Consider the following 20,733-nt stretch of genomic DNA (forward strand, 5'->3'; position numbering starts at 1 on the left):
TGTATCCTGCTACTTTGCTAAATTCATTTACTAGTTCTAGACATTTTCTGGTGGAATTTTTTGGGTCTTCTAGGTATAGAATCATATGGTCAAATTAGCAAACAGTGCTAATTTGAGTTCTTCTTTTCCTATTTGTATCCCTTTAATTTCTTTTGTCTATCTAATTGCTCTGGCCAGTGTTTCAAGAACTATGTTAAATAGAAGTGATGAAAGAGGGCATCCCTGTCTTATTCCAATTTTTAGAAGTGATGCTTTCAATTTTTCTCCACTTAGAATGAAGTTGGCCTGGGACTTAGCATAGACAGCATTTACAATGTTGAGATATGTTCCTGTTATCCCTAGTTTTTCTAGTGTTTTGAACATAAAGGGGTGCTATATTTTGAAAAATACTTTTTCTGCATCTACTGAGCATGCTTTACTTTTAATAAAAGAAAGCAAAGGAAAAAGTCCTAAAACTCATCTACAATTAAATGTGTTAAGTAAGCCAAGAAACTTGAATTACAAGAGTAAAAAAGTAGCTAACATTATCTCCCACAAGTATATTAAATATTATACTAAAAAAAAGAGCAAGGAATCACAATATAAACAAGTCCATACAGGAACCCACTATATGTAAGAATTACATTCTTCATTACAATAGAAAAATCTCTATAAATGGAACCATAACAAGGCCAACCTCAGCTACTTAGCTAGTCCCTGTCTCAAATAAATAAAGATAAAGTACCAGGACGTAGCTGGTGGTAAAGCACCCCTGCGATCAGCCTCCAGGAAAGAACCAGGAGAAGAAGCTGCTAGCCCAGGGGAAAGCCAGGTCCCTAGACCGCAGCTCTCCCGCAGGGAAATCCCACGAGCAGGGCAACCCAGACGCCGTCCAACTTGTCAATCACCGCGCCTTCAGGGAAGAGGCCAGCGGCCGCGCTCACGCCAGAACCGGCCAGAACCGACCTGCCGATGCAGCCGAGGACGCCCTGCGGAACCGGGCCGGTTCCTCAGGACACTGCCCCAGAGCGGGGCGCAGGCCCACAGACCCCGGGGGCTGCATGAGTCCAGGCGGTCAGCTCCGTTCCCGCCTCAGCGGCCCCGCGGCAACCAGGGTCTCCCTCCCCAGGCCCCCTCCGCAAGCTCCAGACGCCCCCGCACACTCACCATTTCCCGGCACTGGCGAGCCAGGCCGGCTCCCAGGGACGTCAGCACCTGCAAGCAGAGCGGCACGAGCCTCCAGAGTGCCCACTAGAGCCCCGAGCCTGAGGGCAGGAATGGCGGAGTCCGGGAAAAGCGCCTCGGCTGCATTGCGGAGCCCGCCCCCTCCTCGCCAGCCGTGAGCACGATTGGACAATGCTCACTACACTACGCGCTCCTCATTGGACACGGCTGCAGACCGCGCCCCCTGAGTGTGAGCCCAGTGAGCCTGCCTTCTGAGTGACAGAAGAGGACAACCAATCCAGGCATGCATGAGGCCAGAATGACAGGCTGCAGCTTTCTTTTTCTTTTTCCTTTTTTTCCCTTTGAGATCTGGAAAGGACACCCCAGAGCTCCAGACTGCAGTGATTTTAAGGGAAATTTTCCTCCCAGAAGCAGGGTCAAGCCCAACCATCAGAATATTTGCACTTTAGCTTGCATATGAGGTCATCTCAACTTATGGACTGTATATGTTGCCATATTATTCATGAATGAAAAGAATATAATGACAGTTACTGTAAAATGTCATTTAACTTTTCTGCTCGCTAGTCTTGTGAGGAGACAGATTAAACTTTGAACTGGGAAGCAACCCCCTAAAGCAACGATATCCCATGAAAACCATATGCAAGGCATAGGACTTTTTCTAGTATTTATATCATAAAAGAAAAGAAACAGTTGAAATTGATTTTAATAACATAACCCGATATTTCAGAATATTACCTTTATGTGATTAAAGAAATACTACTAGTAAAGTATTGTTATTTGGAACAACACCCTCAAATCTCTCTCCGGCATATCTCAGTTCACAGCAGCCACCTTCCTGATTTGAGAGCCATGGGTGCCCTCCATTAGGGAGGTAAGGGGCTTGGTCTAACCCTCTATATGCTAGCATTGAGGGATACAGTTGCTTACTAGTATTTCTTCTCAGGTCCAAAGAGCAGGAGAGACAATGCCCTGAGTGAGAGCAAGGAGCTCCAACCAGGAAGTGTCCACTTGATGCTGGTCAGAGGTTCTTTACCATTGCAGAAATCAGACAGCAAACAAAGGAAAATTGGGTACCAGGAGGTGAGGGACAAATGCAATCTGTCCGCAGCCTTGACTCCATTGTTTAAATACATTAAATGCAAACTTCTCATTTGGCAATTTGGCCTTAGACGTAATGGCCAGGCTGTGATATCTGTTTCCTCTGTGGTCAAAGTTCCACAACTAACAAGGAACTAGGCTGGGACTCCTGATGAGCCAAGTCTCATTCCAAAGCCAAAACAGCACCAGGCTACAAGGTTCATGCAACATTTTGTATTTTCTTCAGACTTGGAAAGTGACAATTATTCAAAAAACACAGAATCTGTGAGATATAGGTATAATATAGTATAGTGTATATAGTATAGTGTATTACATATTATAACACAAACAGAACCCTCTCAAATATCTGAGTCATCTTGGGACTCCCTTTCAAGGATCCAGGGAATCTGGTTCTGTTTACACCTAGAGAAAACATCAACTAGAATTAATCTCAACCCACCATTACACAACAAAAAATAGGTTGACATTGAAAATGTGGTGCAGTTAATCAGGGTTTATCAACTATAAAACAGGCTGATCTGGAGGGTTATAAAAGACCACCAAGTCCTGTGTTTTTAAAACGCAGATGGACAGGCACTATAGAGGCGAGCAGCTAAAAACTACTTTATTGGGAGTGTAGCATGAAGGGAGATCAAAGGGGGACATATAATGATTGGCAGAACCACGAATCAGCACAGAATTGGAATCTGGAGCTCAAGACAAGGAAGCTTGAACATGTTGTATTGGAGCATGTGAACAGCATGAGTGTCCATGATGAAAAGGCGTAAGTTTCTGAAACAAAATTGATATGGTGTCAGGTGATGGTCAAGCAGTGCCTACAAAGCAACTTCAAGGTGTTTAGTCACCTGTGGACTCACTGTATCTGCTTATATCAAGAGTCTCCATGGAGCCATTATCAACATAGTCCTCAAAAACCATCCCCAGTTTAGGGAAGAGAAAACACAGGGTTCTAGACATCACATGGCTTCTCAGCAGCATGCATCAGAACTGAGAATTCCCCACAGAGAGAACTGTATAAAATTCCCCCTGAGCTCCTCAATGTCTGGTTTGTTTCTGTATGGAGTATGGAGAAATATTATTTCTTCCTTATTTTAAAGAGAGAGTCTAGAGAAGACATCCCAGGAGGTCCCTTTGGCTTAAGAGATACAATTCTTTGTCCTTCTTTCATGTTGCAGAAAGTCTTCAGAAACAAAGCTTTGTCAGCTCAGATTCCTCCTAGACCACAGGGTGCAAGAAAGCACATTACGGGGCCCAGAACCTGAGGACAACTCTGGGGAGGAAAAGTCCAAATGGCTGAGAATGAACTGAAAGTGACTCAAGTTTGTCAGTTGGGAAATTGGAAAAGAATGGAGCAGTGTGATTTTATTTGCCACGTGGACAGGAGATTAGCCAAACAAAAAAAAATTTTAAATGCCAACACCCAGGGAATCCTGGCTGCAGAGAATCAGCTACAGTCAGAGATTTCTGGTGGCAATGTAACTTCTGCAGCTCTTTGTGATGTAATCTGACTGTGGCTATTAAAATGTTCCCTGTGCATATTTCTTCACTCAGTATTGCCTTTCCTGGGAGTCTGTCTTCAGCAGGAGACTGTTTTAGGTCATCAGCTGAATTGTGTCCTCTCCCCAAATCTCATATGTGGATATCCTAAGTACCAGTCCTTCAGACTGTGACTCTATTTGAATATATGGCTCATGAAGACATGATCAGTGTTAATCCAGTTAGTTGGGGTGAGGGATAATCCAATTAACACTTTGTCCTTATAAGAAGTAGCAATAAGGACACAGAGAAGCACAGGGAAATGTCATGGAAACAGACAGAAGATGGCAATCTCCATGTCAAAGAGTGGGCCTCAAAGGAAATCCTTCTAGCCAGCACCCTGATATGTAGCCTTGGGAATTAGGACAAATAAACTTCTGTCCTAAACCCCCATCTGTGGTATTGTCTTTTGATGCCATATGGTACTGAGGCAGCCCACTAGGACACACATACTCTGTCCCTGCAGCGTGTCTGAATGAAGATGTAATTAAATCACCTCACATTCCACCAGCACTGAAAGGCTGAACTGCTGCAAGAAATGACATTTCTCACTAGAACATTATGAAGGCAGGTGAGGACACAGCTGCTGGCCTGATGGGGCTTTAGAGATTTGTTTTGTGGTGTGGCACAGTCCTGAAAAACTTAGAGAGTACTTTTACCTCATTTCTTTGTGCAACCCTCACTCCTCTTTGTCCCAACACTTTCCTGGCAAAGGTGTGAGTTTTTAAGTCTTGTAAAGGAGTGTAAGTACAGTGGAGATGACTAGCACATGGGCTACCTGGGGCAGGTAGCTAAAACAAAAACAGTAGCCACAGGAAAAAAATATTCAGTGGCTAGTAAACATTGAAAATGATGTGAAAATGTTTTCTCTGTTATTTCTACAAGTGTGCAATCTGGAGATTTACACCTATTCAGTTGCCAAAGGGAGGAATGCAGTCTAGATTTCTTGGGCAATGGGAATGTAGGTCATTCGAGTGGTCAAGTCCTCAGACAGAGACTAGAGGAGTCCCCATGCTTGGCTATTTGTCCTGGCCTATCCTAGAAATCTCCCGTACCTGCTATGGAGACCCTACCCCAGTAGGCTCATCTAACCTCAGACCAGAGATATCATTGTTCATGATGTGGTGAACTTCCTCTTTCCCCAAGGAGACAGAATTAACAAGGAGCTGCATGGAACTCGCAAAGAGTTTGTCTTACATGTAGGCCAAAAATTAACGCTGACCATCCTGGCTGACTCCACAGGGGATACTTTCATTGAAAATCTTTATACCCAGATCAGGTAAATGTGAATAAGTACATAGGCCTCCATACAGTGGTGACACTGGGTCAGAATAAGGTCTCTGGATAAATATTTGGGTAGCAAAACTAGGATCCAATACTTAATAACCAGGCATGTCCAGTGGTACAAACATGAACATTCTGCCAGTTTCAACATGAGATACCCTACTCCTGTCATTGCAGGTCGCCTACAGTCTCCACAACCACAGAGTGAGGGAAAGAGAGGGAGAGAGAGAGAGAGAGAGAGAGAGAGAAGGCCAAAGGACTTCCCAGGGGTGATCACAGGACTGGCCTGAATTGGTCCTCTCTGGGCTGCTCTTTTACCCATGGGTGCCTCCTGATAAGCTGCCACAAGGGTGTTGGGTCAGGGCTGAGTTGACATGTGAAAATGCTCCCACTCTAAACTTTTGGGGCCTAGAACCTTGGAAGGTTTGGACACATCAAAAAAAAAAAAAATCCTGCTCTGTTGTGCATCTCCTTCATGTGAGCTGAATAGGGGACTGTCTCTAGAATGAATGTGCCTGGTCACCAGAGTTCTATGTTCTGTTGGGTCCTAACGCTAAGAAATTGACATCCCTTCCTCCAAGTGCAATGACCTGGACCTCTTCCTGTACTAAGACCTCCCTAAAGTGTCCTTTGGGATGCTGACTGTTAGAGTTGTAAACAAGTCAGGATGGCGCCTGCTGTTAGAGTCTGTAAACAAGTCTGGATGGTGCCTGGCAAAATGCCAGAGGGAGTGGTTTGTGAAGTAACGCCAGCGAGCCATTAAGTGTGGAGATTCCTTATTGGTTGACTGATGTATCTAGTTTATGCTAATTAGATAAGCTGTGTGGAATGTATAAATACTGCTCCTGTCCTGCAATAAATGGCTCCCACTCCTGCTGTATCAACGTACACAAGTTGTTCATCACCCCCCCCACCCCGCCTCCCGTCATTTTGCCCAGCCAGCCAGGCTGCGGCAGCTGACTTGTCATCTGCTTCTCTATGCAAAATGGTACAAACAGCTTCTACCCCTTGGGAAGCTGTCAGTGTGTCGCTGCCCACCTCGGTGGAGGCTCATGGCAGGCCCGGCAGGTGTCCTGGAGAAGACTCAGACCCGGATGGCAACATGAGAACCCGATTAAACTGAACCTAGTTTAATCCATATCTTGAGCCTGTGTTCTGGCTGGAGGCACAAACCCATGATCATCACAGAAGGGGAAAACCCGTCCTGTGCCAATGTAAAACCCAGCTGGGCCTGGGCTCCCTGGCTCCAGGCCAGGCCACTTTGGGAGAGAAATGTCTGTGACGGCCACATGATGGCAGCCTTGCACAAACCGAGGCCAACCTGAGTGCTCTGCCTGGTTCCAGCCAGTCACAGGGATCCCAGGCAGTGGGTGCACACCTGCCTTTCTAAAAAACTTCAGAGGCCCTGCCCAGCGTGCATCCTAAATTACAGCTGGACACTCTGCACTTTACAAGAGAAAACACAGCATCAGAACTGCCCACCCCTGCCTGTCTTGATGCAAACAGAGCTGGTCTTGGTGAGAGGGGTGGGCACTTCCATAGCTAAGGCCATTTCCCCAGCTAAGCCAGCCTCAGACTGGAAACAAATGTGCCCAATGTCCTCCCAGCCTTGGTGTGCCATGTGACTGTGGGAGTCACAACCTGAGGTCAGAGCACTCTTGTCTTATGGAGGTTCAATTAATGCAGCCATTCCTTCCAGGGACCTTGGGCCAGGTGCTGTGCTGAAGGCTGGCACAGACTCTTGGCATGGCAGACATGGCCTGCTCTCTCCTAGAATTTTCTGGCCAGTACAAGTGGCAGCCTCAAGAAGAAGAAAAGGCAGTAGGGGACCAGGCTCTAGTTTCAACCTCGTGTTAACAAGCAGCCTGTGGCCTTAAACAGTGCTGATGAAGGAACTCCCTGCTGGGGTCCTGCTGAGGGGTTGGGCAGCAGGGAGACAGAAAGAGACTCAGAGAACTGTAGGAGTGACTTGTGGCATGGTCTTGTGACCTTGAATTCCCCTGCATGGCCAGAAGAGCAGCCAGAGCAAAGGGTTCACTTGTGAGTATTCACCCTGGATGGTAAACTCCCTGAGACCAGGGTCAGGGCTCAACGTCCAGGCAACACTGACAAGTTCAGCCCCATAGGAATGTCCAAGCCTGAATATTTAGGGGGAAAAACTCAAGATGACTTGGGCTCTGACAATGGAGTGCCATTCTTGGTGTGGCAACTTCCAAGAGGCAGGACATGCTGAACACATCAGGATGAGCTTCCTAACCTGAGTTCCCAGTGACAGCTGTGCGGGGCCTGAAGGGCAGAGCTGGGTGTCCCAGGCAGCTCTGAGGCTCTGAGTAGGGACAGGGGCATAGATGGGTCATATCTTTCTATATTTTACACACCATCCCAGAAGTTCACTAGCACCACTATAGTTGTATATGCTTCGAGACCTTTAGCTCAAGAAGTGCAGCCTCAGAGAGCACAGTAGTAATTTCATCATGTATACAATTTACTCTTTTTTTTTTAACATTTGAGCATTTTCTGAGTTACTGAACCACCCATATTTTTCAACCATTTTTCTTGTGTCTGAACATAAGAGCAGATGGTTGAATCCATCCATATTTCTCCTCTTGAATATTGAGGTTCCTTCTAGTTTTTAGCTAGTATAAAAATAATCTGTAAAATGTAAAGATCTTACCCCAAATAGTAAAGCCAGAGTGAGGGTAGAGGAAGTGTTTTTGGATGGGGGGGGGGGATTTCTGTTCTCTCCCATCCCTTTCCCATAAGACCAGACTTCCTTGGATCCTGTCTCCTTGACACAAGCTCTGCCCTTGAATGGTCTTTGTCCCCTTAGCCTCTTTGTGTCTCTTGCCCCTACTCAGCTCTCTTCCTGGGGTAGTTGTGCTGAATGAAGGTGGTGTTAAGCAGTGGCCCCTCCTGTCCATCCCCCATTAGCACTGGTAGAGGAACCAGCAATGGCGAGACTGAAGCTCAGTTGTAGAATAGGGCTGAGCAGCAGGAAGCAGAGTGGCCCACTGTGAGAGAAAAGGGCCCAGGCCACAGCCTGGCTGCTGGAAGACTCAGTGACTCCACATTGCTTCCTGGGAGAGGTGAAATTTAGTCTGTGTGCAGCATCTGGTTTAAACAGTCACATGAAGCCTTCCCCATCCATAGGGTGGAAAGTCTTAGAGTCTTCAGGATGAGGGTGGGGTGGGATGGTTTAGTCCGAGGCCAGTGCAGAGGGTGTGAAAGGTTCTGTCATGCGGGGAAATTCTCAGGAAGTTTAAATTAAAGACACAGACACCATTTTACCTTTAAACCAGCTCCAGGAAGGCTCCTCAAACCCCCAGTCTCAAGCTCCCCAGGGGGGCAGTGAGGTTTTACTGAAGAGGCTAGGGAGAGAGAGTGAGCACACTAGGAAGAAGGCTTTTATTGGAGAACAAAGAATTCTGGGGAAAATCCCATCCAATGAAGATCAAGGGAGGCAGTGTGGCAAGGTCAGGTGCGATGATTGGATCTTTGGGGCAGAGGTGAAACACGCCTCCATATGTTTGAGCTCTGGAACCCAACAAGGGTGGGGAAAGTTCTACCACATTAAAAGTGACTGAGTGCCTCACACCCAGCTGGGGAGGAAACTCAGTCACGTGCAAAGATGGTCTCCCACAGGAGGGGCTCTTGTGGTCTTTTGAGGTGACCCAAGCCTCTGATGTCCACTTCTATAGGATTATCAGAGTTTAGCAGGTAACGTGGTTCATCTACCAGGTGAGAGAATGTCATTGTGACTGCATGGCCATACCACAGAGACTAGATCATTCTAGAGTGAGAGGTTTGCACTCTCTGTCCTTGGAGCTAGAAGCTCAATGTAATTTGGGGTGGAAACAGTCTCAGTTGAATACAAGAGTCAGGGGACATTGATCCACTTCAGCTGTGCCCCAGCTGGTTGTGCAAGGTGGGAGACAGGGCCCCCCATGGCTGGTTTCCCTCTCTGTACAGTGAGGGGCTTCTTCCACATGCTCTCAAAGGCCCTATTGCCTTTGGAGTTGGTGGCTCCTATGTCTTTCCATGGAAATTGGAACAGCAACTGGACAGAAGGACAGTGGGCAAAGATGTGACTGTGCTTAGCCTAGTACAGCCTGGCTTTCTGGGGACATTGTGCAAAATTGTTTTCTTCTTTCTAGAGCACTTACCCAGAAATAATCACAGAAGAGGTAAATTGGGAGTTATGACATGACTCAGTGATCAGGAAAGAAGGTGTTGGAAGGGACCACAGCCCCGAAAAAGGTCATATGTCTGCAAGGATATGTGTTGGAAACTAAGGATGCAGTGGCCAGGACCAGGAGTCTTGTGATGGGATGTGTGCACTTGGCCACATTTGGGGTAGAACATCCTGGTCTCCTGGCTGAGAGGAGCTGGGACCTCCCTCACCTTGCTCTCAGAGTGCAAGGGAGATTGCAGGCATGCCTGGAAAACTGCATGTGGCAGAGGAGCAGAGGGGTCATTTGTGTTCTAGTGTGACCTGGTAGCTCTAATTCCCCATACTGAGTCTGAACACCCTGCCTCAGATGTGAGATGATTTTGAATGGTGTGCTCTAACTTCCAATAACTGCTCTAGTAGTTCTATGGAATTTTGAAGTTAATTTTTATTTGAGGCAAGTGGTACACAGTTTGATTGACAATCCAAAAACAGTAGAGGTTCTAAATACATTTTTGTAAGCATAACAGGCAAGGTGACATAAGAAAAATAAGCAAACAAAAAGTAATTCAAGTAGCAAAATTGCAAAGGTGATATGCAAAAAATATGTGTGGAAACTTCTAGAAGATGTGAGTAGGCAGGAAGCCTCCCAACAAACTGACCAATACAAGGCCTCTGTGGGGACCTATCGGGTAGTCGTCATCCTTTCTGCTTCCCCTCTTTCCCCTCTAGGTCTAATAATCTTCGTGGATCTGAGGGAAACTAGCAGTGAGCTGGGAGGCCAAGATTGGTTCAAAACATACTTTGGAGACTGGATTTGGCTTCATATTCTGGCTCTACCACTTTCAAGGCCAGTGGCCTTGGGCAGGAAGTTTATTTAACTCCCTCAGAGCCCTGGTCTCCTCATCTATGAAGTGGGGATGTCCTGGTCCCTGGGTGCTTGGACAGTGCCATGAGCTGACATAGACAGGGACTTCCCAGCTCTGTGGAGTAGCCAGCTGTTCCCCTGCAGATCAGAGGGGAGTCTGCCCAGAGGGTGTTATCTGTCTCCAGTGTCTGTTTTCTCTTCTTCCAGGAGTATTCCTGATTCTTCCTGGGATCCCTCCTCTGCATTTCACCCCATGTTGGGTGAGTGGGCAGGTGACTGGGCCTAAGAAGTCACAGCTTGGGGGCTGGGGATGTGGCTCAAGCAGTAGCATGCTCGCCTGGCATGCATGCGGCCCAGGTTCGATCCTCAGCACCACATACAAAAAACAAAGATGTTGTGTCTGCCGAAAACTAAAAAATAAATATTAAAAAAAAAAAAGAAGTCACAGCTTGGAAACTCTCTGAACAAGGAGGCACTTAGCCTGCCAAGTTGGCTTGGGTTGGTCCAGACAGACTGTTCTAGAGGCCCACAAATGACTGTAGGAAGTGAGCATGGAAAGCTTAGTGCCTTCTTGTGTCCAGGGGAAGGCCGAACGTGGAAATGGAGAGATAAGACAGTGGGTCACTGAAACCAGCTGGGCCTGCCCTCAGAACTACCCCCAGAGTTTTCACTTGTAAAAGAAAACACCCCCCACCTTTGTCTCTGTTAGTTTGAGTTGATTTTGTCACTTGAAACCAAGAGTACTGCCTGACCTATTGTTTTTCTCAATTCTCTTTCTTTTATAGTAATGGAGGGACAAGAGAATGGTCACAAGGGTCAGCAAAGATTAAATCTCCAAAAAATTCCAATAACCCAATTAATAATTGGCAAATGAACTAAACAGACACTTATCAAAACAATAAATATAAATGGTCAATATAATATCAAAAAAAAAGTTCAACATCATTACTAATTAGGAAAATGCAAATTAAAACATCACTGAGATTTCATCTCATATCAGTCAGAATGGCAGCCATCAAGAATACAAATAACAATAGGTATTGGAGAGGATGTGGAGAAAAAGCAACACTTTCACACTGTTGGTGGGACTATAAATTAGTACAACCACTATGGAAATCAGCATGGAGGCTCCTCAAAAGACTAGGTGTGGAACCACCATATGACCCAGCTAGACCACTCCTCGGTATTTATCATGAAGAATGAAAGTCATCATACTACAGGTGTTCATGTGTACCCACGTTTATAAGCAGCACAATTCATTGCTAAACTATGTATTTATCATCAATGGATGAATGAATAAAGAAAATATGGTAAAGATACACAATGGAGTTTTATTCAGCCACAAAGAAAAATGAAAATGTTATCATTTGCAGGAAAACAGATGGAACTAGAGACCATGATGTTAAGTGAAATAAGTCAGACTCAGAAGGTTAAGGGTTGTGTGTCTCTCTAGGGAAGCTAAAGAGGAAAAAGGAAAACAAAGCTGGGGTTGGTAAAAATCAAAGGGCAATCAGTAGAGGAAAGGGACAAAGGAGTGACTAAGTGGGGAAGGAGGAAGGGGGAAATAATAGGGAGTGATATTGGCTAAATTATATTGCTTTCTTGTGTGCATGTACAAATATGCAACAACAAATCCCAGCATTATGTGCAACTATAATGCACTAATAAAAATGTGTGTGGGTGCGGTTAAATCCATACAACCTTTGAGAAGTACCTAATTCTGGCAACCGGTTGGAGCACGGCTTTCCAGAGACTTGCTTTTGCCTTCGTGAGGCCCTTGCTATGCAAAGAAAGTTAAAAGTTACATTTTGCTACTGGGCTGGTATGAAGATGAATATAATCCAAGACAGACTTTATTTATTTCAAAATAAAACGTTTCCATGCAACATAGGCACTCTGCCTATTGTGTCCAATGGGTAAATCAACTCTGAAAGTGCTTGCTTTTTTTCCTGTATTATACATACATTTCTGTCAGTGGGCAAACACTTGTAACCGACAATTTCTGTCTAGTTTCGGGCAAATCATTTTTCACTACATCTACCATGCACATTAAGAACCACATATTCCTTTGAGTGATCAGAACAGGTGGAGCCAGGTTGTGGATTCCTGTCACAGGTGTCAGAGCCACAGTCAGTTCTGATTGGCCACATGTATTAGAATTTCTTTAGGCTGAGCAGGATGGAAGGGAGGACTTCAGAGCACTGCTTACTTCTGATTGACTGGACTGAACAGTGGTCTTATTGGACCCAGTGGCTGCCAGAGCCCCCACATGCTGAACACTGCAGGCTGGAAATGGTCCTCTTATGGAATCCTGCCGGTTGTATGGCACAGAGGCTTCCCATCTGTGTAGGTGAATCTCTAGCAGGAAATGTCTAACCTGCAAATCTTTGTATAAAAGTGATGGAAACGTATGTCTGTCTTGTGGAGACATCTAACACATGGCCTGGGGACTGTGGGTGATGAGAACCTGGCCTCACTGACCATGGGCTGCTGCAGCAGGGACCAAGGGCCTTTGCTGCTCAGGAACAGGGCCCAACTGTATCTCCCAGGGGACCTCCCGGCTAGTGTGTGAGAGGGGAGGACAGTCCTGGGGTTTGGCTCTGTCTTATACTTTCCCCTTTGGCTTTTCCTGAAAGGGCTGAGACGGAGGCCCCAGAGAGCTTGGCAGTGGAGCTGGAGCCGATCATGAAAACCTGTCAAGTCTTCACTGTGGCAGGGCTGGTGCCTTCTGGGAAACTGGGGCAGCATAAAGAGCCCCAGCAAACCTGGATTCTTTCCATCAAGTCAGAAAGAGTTCAGAGATTTCACTCAGAGTAATAGGCATAATTTTATTGAAGGGATAGAAGAAGGAAAAGGGGACACTCTTAAGGGAGAGGCTGGGTTCTCCCAGAATGGAGAGAGACAGTGTGCCTCTCCTGCCCTCCAGTATGACTGGGGATCCCTGAGAAGTTTCCAGAGAGTCCTGCCCAGGTTCACCTCTTGACTTTTGACTGACAGCTGCATGACATCAGACTGTGAAATCCCCAGTGACATGACAACTCTAGCTCACTTTGGCCCATGCTGACTGGTTCTCATTGGATTCTTTTTTTTTTTTTTTTTTTTTTTTTTTTTTATATTTATTTTATTTTTTTAGTTTTCAGTGGACACAACATCTTTGTTTGTATGTGGTGCTGAGGATCGAACCCGGGCCGCACGCATGCCAGGCGAGCGTGCTACCGCTTGAGCCACATCCCCAGCCCCTCATTGGATTCTTAACCACAGATTCTTACATATTTTATGGTTAGGAAGAATCATCCTTAGCCCCTGGAATTTTGAGATCTGGCCTTTGGAAAGGATCACAAAAGTCTCCCTCTTCAGGGTAACTTGGGTTCCTCTTACTGATGTTATTTCAGGCCTGAATTTTTCTTGCCAATAACAGGTAGCTTGCTGAGGAATGTGACATAGCCCCTCCACTTATGCCAGGCAGGGACTCAGGTAAATTGCTTCCTGGAAAAGACTTCATGTGGGGGTCAGCACACTGGGACCAGTGTATTAAAATTATTCTCTTAACCTCGTGTTCCCACCAATGATGTCTATCTCCTATCAAAAGGACCTCCCTCTGATACTCAAATAGAACCTACACATGTTCTCTCTGTACCCTTTAAATGATCTCTCCATGACAGATATCACCTAATGCAACGAAAATGCTATGTGGATGGTTGCTACACAGAATCACATAGGGAATCTTGTCAGGAAAGAAGTCTGCTCATTTGGTTCAGGCAAGCTCTTCCCCAAGTGTATCCAATCAGTGGCCACTGAATCCATGGATGCAGAGCTCACAGACACAGTGGTACAACTTTATGTGCCAGGCCTCCTGTGCTGTGCTGTGGTCTGTATGGCAGGCCCAGGTTGAGATGCTGATCTGCAGGGCTGCCAAGTGAGGTGAGAGCAGTGACAGAGGCAGAACTGGTAGCAAACCTTGCTTCTTCCAGGAATTTTTTTGTGAGCTCTGCATCCATGGAGTGCTCATTACCCATGTTATAAGAGGAAGATTTGGTCTCAAAGAACCTCATGATTAATGGTCAGCTGTTCTCTTTGTACCGAGGCCCAACAAACAGCCAGTCTTAGCTATTCAAGGAGTATCCTGAACACCTGAACAGGTAAGATTGGAGACCAAAATCCTAATGGCACGCTCTGCCCTTCTTGTTTTTGTCAAAACTCTCGTGAGCATAATTATCCTGGGACTAGTATTTCCACTGGCCCATCCCTCATGTTGGTGCTCTTTGGATAGAAGCCTTAGCCTCCTCAAAAGCTTTGTTTCTTCTTTACACCATTCTAATATTCTTTCGTTGTCACCTGATATAATGGTTGTATTTGAGTCCTTTAAATTTTGTGCACCACAATTGCACAGATGTTCTTATATTAACTTTGAAAATAAAATTTAGAATCCACCGTGTACAGTAACTATAATCATAGGTCTGCATAGGTTGCTAGGAAAAATCAAAGGATAGCCTTAAATCTCGTATAGTAGGATTTAGGAAATAGCATTAAAGATCAGAAAAAGCCTTAGTCAAAGAAAATGGGTGTAACCCAGTTTTTAAATATTGATGTAGCCCTTTGGTGTCAGATATGATGTATAAAAGAGAACACTTATTGGTTACCTTACCTGTATTAAACCTACACATCTTCTGTTTTACAAACTTTTAAGTAACACTCAGATAAATCTTAGACAAACATATTTAGCTCTCAGAGGTATATATCTCTACTCACATATATTCAGGGTGCGAATCATATTGCAACAACCTAAAATCAGTTGTTTATTTAATCACTTATGAACTAATCATTTAAACGACTTTAAAACAGGTTTGGACCATAATTCCTTTAAGACTTAGTTAAAGTGATAAAACCTAACAGATAAAACCTAAAAAAAATTATCTTGATAAATACAAACAGATCAATGTTTGAAGAAACTCTTGTTACTTCAAACAGAGAGAATTAGAGTCTGGTTTATATTGGTACATTAAGATTTGACTTTAACAAAAACATGAAATAACTTCGGGCTAATTATGTCAACTTAATCACATACTCAATCTCTCTGAGATTTATATTGCAGGAACCCTCTGCGACTTACTTAGACATACTACAACTTCTTTATGTCCTTGGTTTTATCATCTTTTTCATTTTGGACTTTAGCACAAGGATATTACCTTACCATCCAAAATTCTTTGTCATCTATGGGGACAAGTGCATGGAGTGCTGCATCCATGGCATAGGTTAAGGGTGTCTGAGTAGCAGGCCACTCCCCTCATGCCAGGCATGTGAGCAGCAGGCCGCTTACCTCATAGGCACAGCACTGGGCATGAGGCCATGTGTTACAGTCCCTGTGCTTGCTCAATGGCCCACTCCTCGTTTGGTCACTGCAAGGACAGTTAGCAGACATTGCATTGGTGGCTTCCTGTAATCTAATTAGCTACTGTAAAATCAGACCTGCTTCCTGCTTGGTCTCTGGAGGGCTTCATTAGTGACTCCTCCGCCACACTCTCTTCTACCCTGTTCTGTGGACCTCCTCACTGAATGAGAGGCCACAGTCATTCAGAAACATTTCCTATTCTGTAAGAATTCTGTGTTTGAGATTGGGGTCTCTGATGACTTCATGTCTGTGACATGTATGGCGACTGGGAAAGTTTCTATACAAAATCAGGAAGCTTAGCTGCCGTGAAAGTTTCTGTGCAAAGTCACAGGATGCCTAGCTGCTGTAGTAATGCCCTCCATAAGCAGGCTCTGTGCTAGAGTTTTATCAGCCTTGACTTTGATCTCAAGCACACAGCTCCTGGGAATGAAGAAACTCTCTTGCTAGACAATCACAATGTTTCACCAAGCTCCACTGTGCCTGAACCTGTCCACATAACAGTAACTTTAAACAATGGACTTTCTTGAGAGCCACACAAACCTCCTAACTTTGCACATTAACATTCAGGGTTATTATTGAAATATGATGTGTATTCCCAGCTAGTTTAGTTTAGTTGTTTTTTAACTTGACTTGGTTTCTCCTTTGATTGACTTTCCCTTTTGTGTACTTCCTCCCTTTGCTGATTTTCATTGTTGTCTTTCATTTCCTCTACATGGAATATGTTTGAGAATGCTCTGTAATACAGGTTTCTTATTATAAATTCTTTTAACTTTTGTTTATCATGGAAGATTTTTATTTTGTCATCAAATCTGAAGTTTAATTTAGATGAATATAAGATTCTTGGTTGGCATCCATTTTCTTTCAGAGCTTGGATTATGTGTTCCAGGATTTCCTAGCTTTGATGATCTGGGTTGAAAAATCTGCTGAAATCTGAATTTGTTTCATCCATATGTAATCAGAAACTTTTCTCTTGTGGCTTTTAAAATTCTATCCTTATTCTGTATGCTAGGCATTTTCATTATAACGTCCCTTGGTGTGGATCTGTTGTAATTTTGTACATTTAGTGTCCTGTAAGCTTCATATATTTGATTTTTCACACTAAACAGAGGTTCAACCAAGAGATTTTTGGAAGTGAGGATGGCTGCCCACCCGCCCAAGTTGGGAGAGCAGCCATGTGCCCACCGGCACCAGGTTAAGTAGGTTCATTAAAAGGAGGCGGCATGATTTGGTTGGGCCTGAAAATTTTAAAAGGGCAATGCTCTCTCATGGTGTCCTGCTATTTGGAAGGCGGGCTCCTAGTGGGACCCTGCTATTGATGGGTGGAGAGCAGGCAGGGTGACCCACTGCATTGTGTCACTAGGGGGGAAAGGGTGGTGGAGCTGGAGGGGGTAAGGCTTCCACCTGGAAATGGAAACTTAGCTTAGTCAGAGCCCCAACCACAGCCATATAATTCCATTCTTTTTTATAGCTGAGTAGATCTATTGGAGACTGGTGATTGTTATAAAACCTTGGGTAGGGAGTATACTCATTACATTCATCTCCTCTGGCTTTTTCCTACAATGAAGGAATTTTCTGTATCAACATCATAGAAGTTTGGTGGAGATTTCAATATCCATTGTGTGTGTGTGTGTGCATATACATCACAATTTCTTAATCTATTCATCTATTGATGGACACCTGGGTTGATTCTGTAATTTGACTCTTGTGAACAGTGTTGCTATAAACATTAAGGCAGCTCTATCATTCACTATAATATATTGATTTTAGATCTTTTAGGAAAATACCAAAGAGTGGGATAGCTGGATAATGTGGTAGTTCCTTTGCTGTTTTTTTTTTTTTTTTTTTTTTGAGAAATATAGAAACCATTCTTGATAACATAATGTGATTTTGGAGATTGGAGTCCAGACAGTTGTAGTGAGCAGACTCGATGGGTATGGAATTTATATAGATAGGTACAGAAATTGCATTTTATCTCCAAGGATTTCTGTGAATGCCTGGTTGAAAAGTGGAAACAAGTCGGAAAGAAGATTGATTTGGAACAATGTAGTATACCTGACTCACAAATAGAATGGCCCCAAGATAGAGGCTATCTACACCCAAGGGCCTCTTTGAGCCAAACCTATATAAATTGGTGTAAGCCTTCTCTAACCAGAGTAAAAGATGTTTAATTGAACTCAGCTGAGAAGGCAAAGGTCACTGGAAGTCCCTTGTTGCCGCAGTCTGGCTGGGCACAAAATAACCCAGCCACCACACTGCCTTGTAGGTTCAAACAGCAGCTCTCATCGGCACTCTACACACACTTCCCGGGAACACACTGCCTCCACTGGGCTCTGCGCACCAATTCTCTCAGAACCCCGGGAGAACTCAACGGGAACTCCAAAGTAGCTGCGCCCCAGGCAGCAGGATCCACCCTAATCCCAGCAGGATCCGCCCTAATCCTGGAGCAGGGTCACCTTTCAACCATTCCCTCTGGCAAAAATGCCAGGTGTCATTCTGACTAAACTGTGGCTCTCAACACCTTGTCCTAATGGAATTATTATGCAAAGCTGAGGAATTCTGAAGAAATTCCTCAACGGTTTGAGTGCAGGAACTGGTTAAAAATGTTTGCCAAGGCAGACTGAGACCATTCCTGCCTGGCATGTCTTGGGAGGAAGAATTTATATGATTGAGAACTGCTTTTCAGATGTGGAGTGTATGACCTTGGTGGAGGTGAGAGAAGTGAAATGTTCTGCCAGAAGCAACACTTCCCATCTGGGGACATACACAGTATCATTATGCCACCCAACTACTGGGCATAATACATGCTGCATGTTGAGTCCTCAAACATCATTCTTTTTTTAAGGCTAAGCTGCTCTACTTGAATAGAATTTGGCAAGTATTTATGTTTATCTTCATATACACATTCATTTTTATCTCAGGTTTCCATAGGAAACTGAAGTGTGTCCTCTGAATATTTGCCAGTTTACAATGTGAAAAATTATCCCTAAATGCCTATTATATGCCAGTCTAGCTTCCCTGAATTTACTGTAACAAGTTCTTGCTGTGAGGCTTTAGGACAACATAAAAATTTGGCCTGGTAACTCAGTGTGTTTGGGGAAAATTCATAGAAATTCTGGATAAGAAATATTGAAATCTCAACCAAACTTCTATGATATTGACACAGAAAATTCCTTCATGGTAGGAAAAAGCCAGAGGAGATAAATGTAATGAATATACTCCCTACAAGGTTTTATGATATAACCATCACCAGTCCCCAAAGGATCCTAACTTAAAAAGAGGACTTTTACATGGTCATGTCTGTGTTCCTGGAAAGAATCCAGACTACTTTCTTCTAGTCCCCTTCATTGTTATCGTGTTGAAAGGATAAATATCTTTCCCATTTACCAGATTTGACATGGTCTGGGAGATTGACCCTGTCTTCCTGAACATGTAGGGTGATTTTTCCAATGAGTCACAGAAAATTCTTGTCATAATGAATTTGTTGGAGGTGGGACCCCCAGGATGGTGTGGGTGGGCAGATGCAGCCTGGTATGAAGTTGCTGAAGCTGGTTCTTCAAGGAATCTTTGAGAATGTCTGAGAAAAAAAGCTTGGATTACATGTATTTAGAATGTAATGTGGATTTGGAAAATAAGAGACACTTCTCTTGTAGGCAGCGTGACCAAGGGTTGGAAGGCCCACACTCCTGGGGGAAACGTATGGCAGAATATCTGAATTGGAATAAGCCTTCCATAGCCACAGAGAGGACAGCAGTTGGAACCAGCTGGGAATATACTGGACTCCTGAAATTCCTTGCTCTAATGGAACTGCTAAATGAAGGTGGAGAAAGCTGAGTACAACATTGCTCCAAGAAAAGTGGGCCTACATCATAGGCATGGCAGTCTGAGGCTTTTCATGGCAGGAATGCTAATAAATAATTTGAAGACTAAGGAGAGCCACTTCTCTGGGTGTCTTAGTCAGCTTTTTTGCTACTGTGACTGAAGTCTTGACCAGCACAATTGTTTATTTGAGGGCTCACAGTTTCAGAGGTCTCAATCCATAGACAGTAGACTCTAGTCCTCCAGAGCCAAGAAAATGAGCCATCAAGTTTTAGACATACAGCCTCTGGAACTGTGAGCCTAATAAATCTCCTTTCTTTGTACTTTATCCAGCCATAGTCATTTTGTTATAGCAATGAAAAATATATTAACACACATTTGAAACTGGAAATACGATTGAAAGTCATGTGCCCATTCCTTGGATCATCCTAGATGCCTGGGGAGAAGTTGAAGTTCAGAGGAATCCACAAAAGAGCATAGCTTCTTTTTTTGTTTTGTTTTGTTGTGTCTGTTTTTAATTACTACAGAGAGGAATGCAGAGGTGACACTTTTAGACTCTGAGAACACTATGTAGAATAAATTTGGATAAGAGGAACCTAAGGCAATCAGACCAGGGAGGGGACTCTTCTCTGCTCCAGGTATGACTAGGTATGAGGAGAGACACTGGTAATGTGGATAGAGAGGAATGACAAGTTTAAAAGCCATTTAAGGAGTATATTTGAGTAAAATTTTGGCCAGGAATGAGCAAAACTAGGAAAAGAGCTATGAAGTGAACTGCAGGATTGAGCAGATGTGAGGAGGGACGGATGATATCCAAGAAAAAATGATGGGGCATAGGATTGCTGGACACAGTAGGTGATGAGCAATTTGTCTGCCCAAATCTCTGGATGGAGTTGCTCCCAAAGAGATGACACTGGATTGTGGTACACTATCTTTTTGATAGGTTTTGTATGCAATTTGCCAGAATTTTATTGAGAATTTTTGCATGTATGTTCATCAGGGATGTTGGTATGAAGTTTTCTTTCCTTGAGGTGTCTTTCTCTGGTTTGGGTATCAGGGTCATATTAGCTTCCTAGAATGTGTTTAAAAGTGTTCCCTCTTTTCTTTTTTTTTTTTTCAGCATATTATTTTTTTTTAAAGAGAGAGAGAGAATTTTAATATTTACTTTTAGTTATTGGCGGACACAACATCTTTGTTTGTGGTGCTGAGGATCGAACCCGGGCCGCAGGCATGCCAGGTGAGCGCACTATCACTTGAGCCACATCCCCAGCCCCTGTTCCCACTTTACTTGCACGAATGGTGTGACTCTACTTCATGTACAACCAGAGAAATGAAAAATTGTGCTCCATTTGTGTACTATAAATTGAAGTGCATTCTGCTGTCATGTATAACTTATTAGAACAAATAATT

At 44.1% G+C, this 20,733-nt stretch overlaps 1 protein-coding gene across 1 annotated transcript in view; it reads right to left on the reverse strand.

Moving 5' to 3' along the window:
• Nucleotides 1-20,733, reverse strand: part of LOC124077181 (zinc finger protein 850) — a 77,811-nt gene that overhangs the window by 14,416 nt on the left and 42,662 nt on the right. The window contains exon 4 of the mRNA XM_046421426.2: nucleotides 1,147-1,194. Coding sequence (XP_046277382.2) covers nucleotides 1,147-1,194 — 48 coding nt within the window. The remainder of the gene's footprint in view (nucleotides 1-1,146; nucleotides 1,195-20,733) is intronic.

Source organism: Marmota monax, unplaced genomic scaffold (assembly GCF_021218885.2).
Source record: "Marmota monax isolate L192 unplaced genomic scaffold, Marmota_monax_Labrador192_F-V1.1 WCK01_AAM20220418_F8-fsc00254, whole genome shotgun sequence".
NCBI lineage: Eukaryota > Metazoa > Chordata > Mammalia > Rodentia > Sciuridae > Marmota > Marmota monax.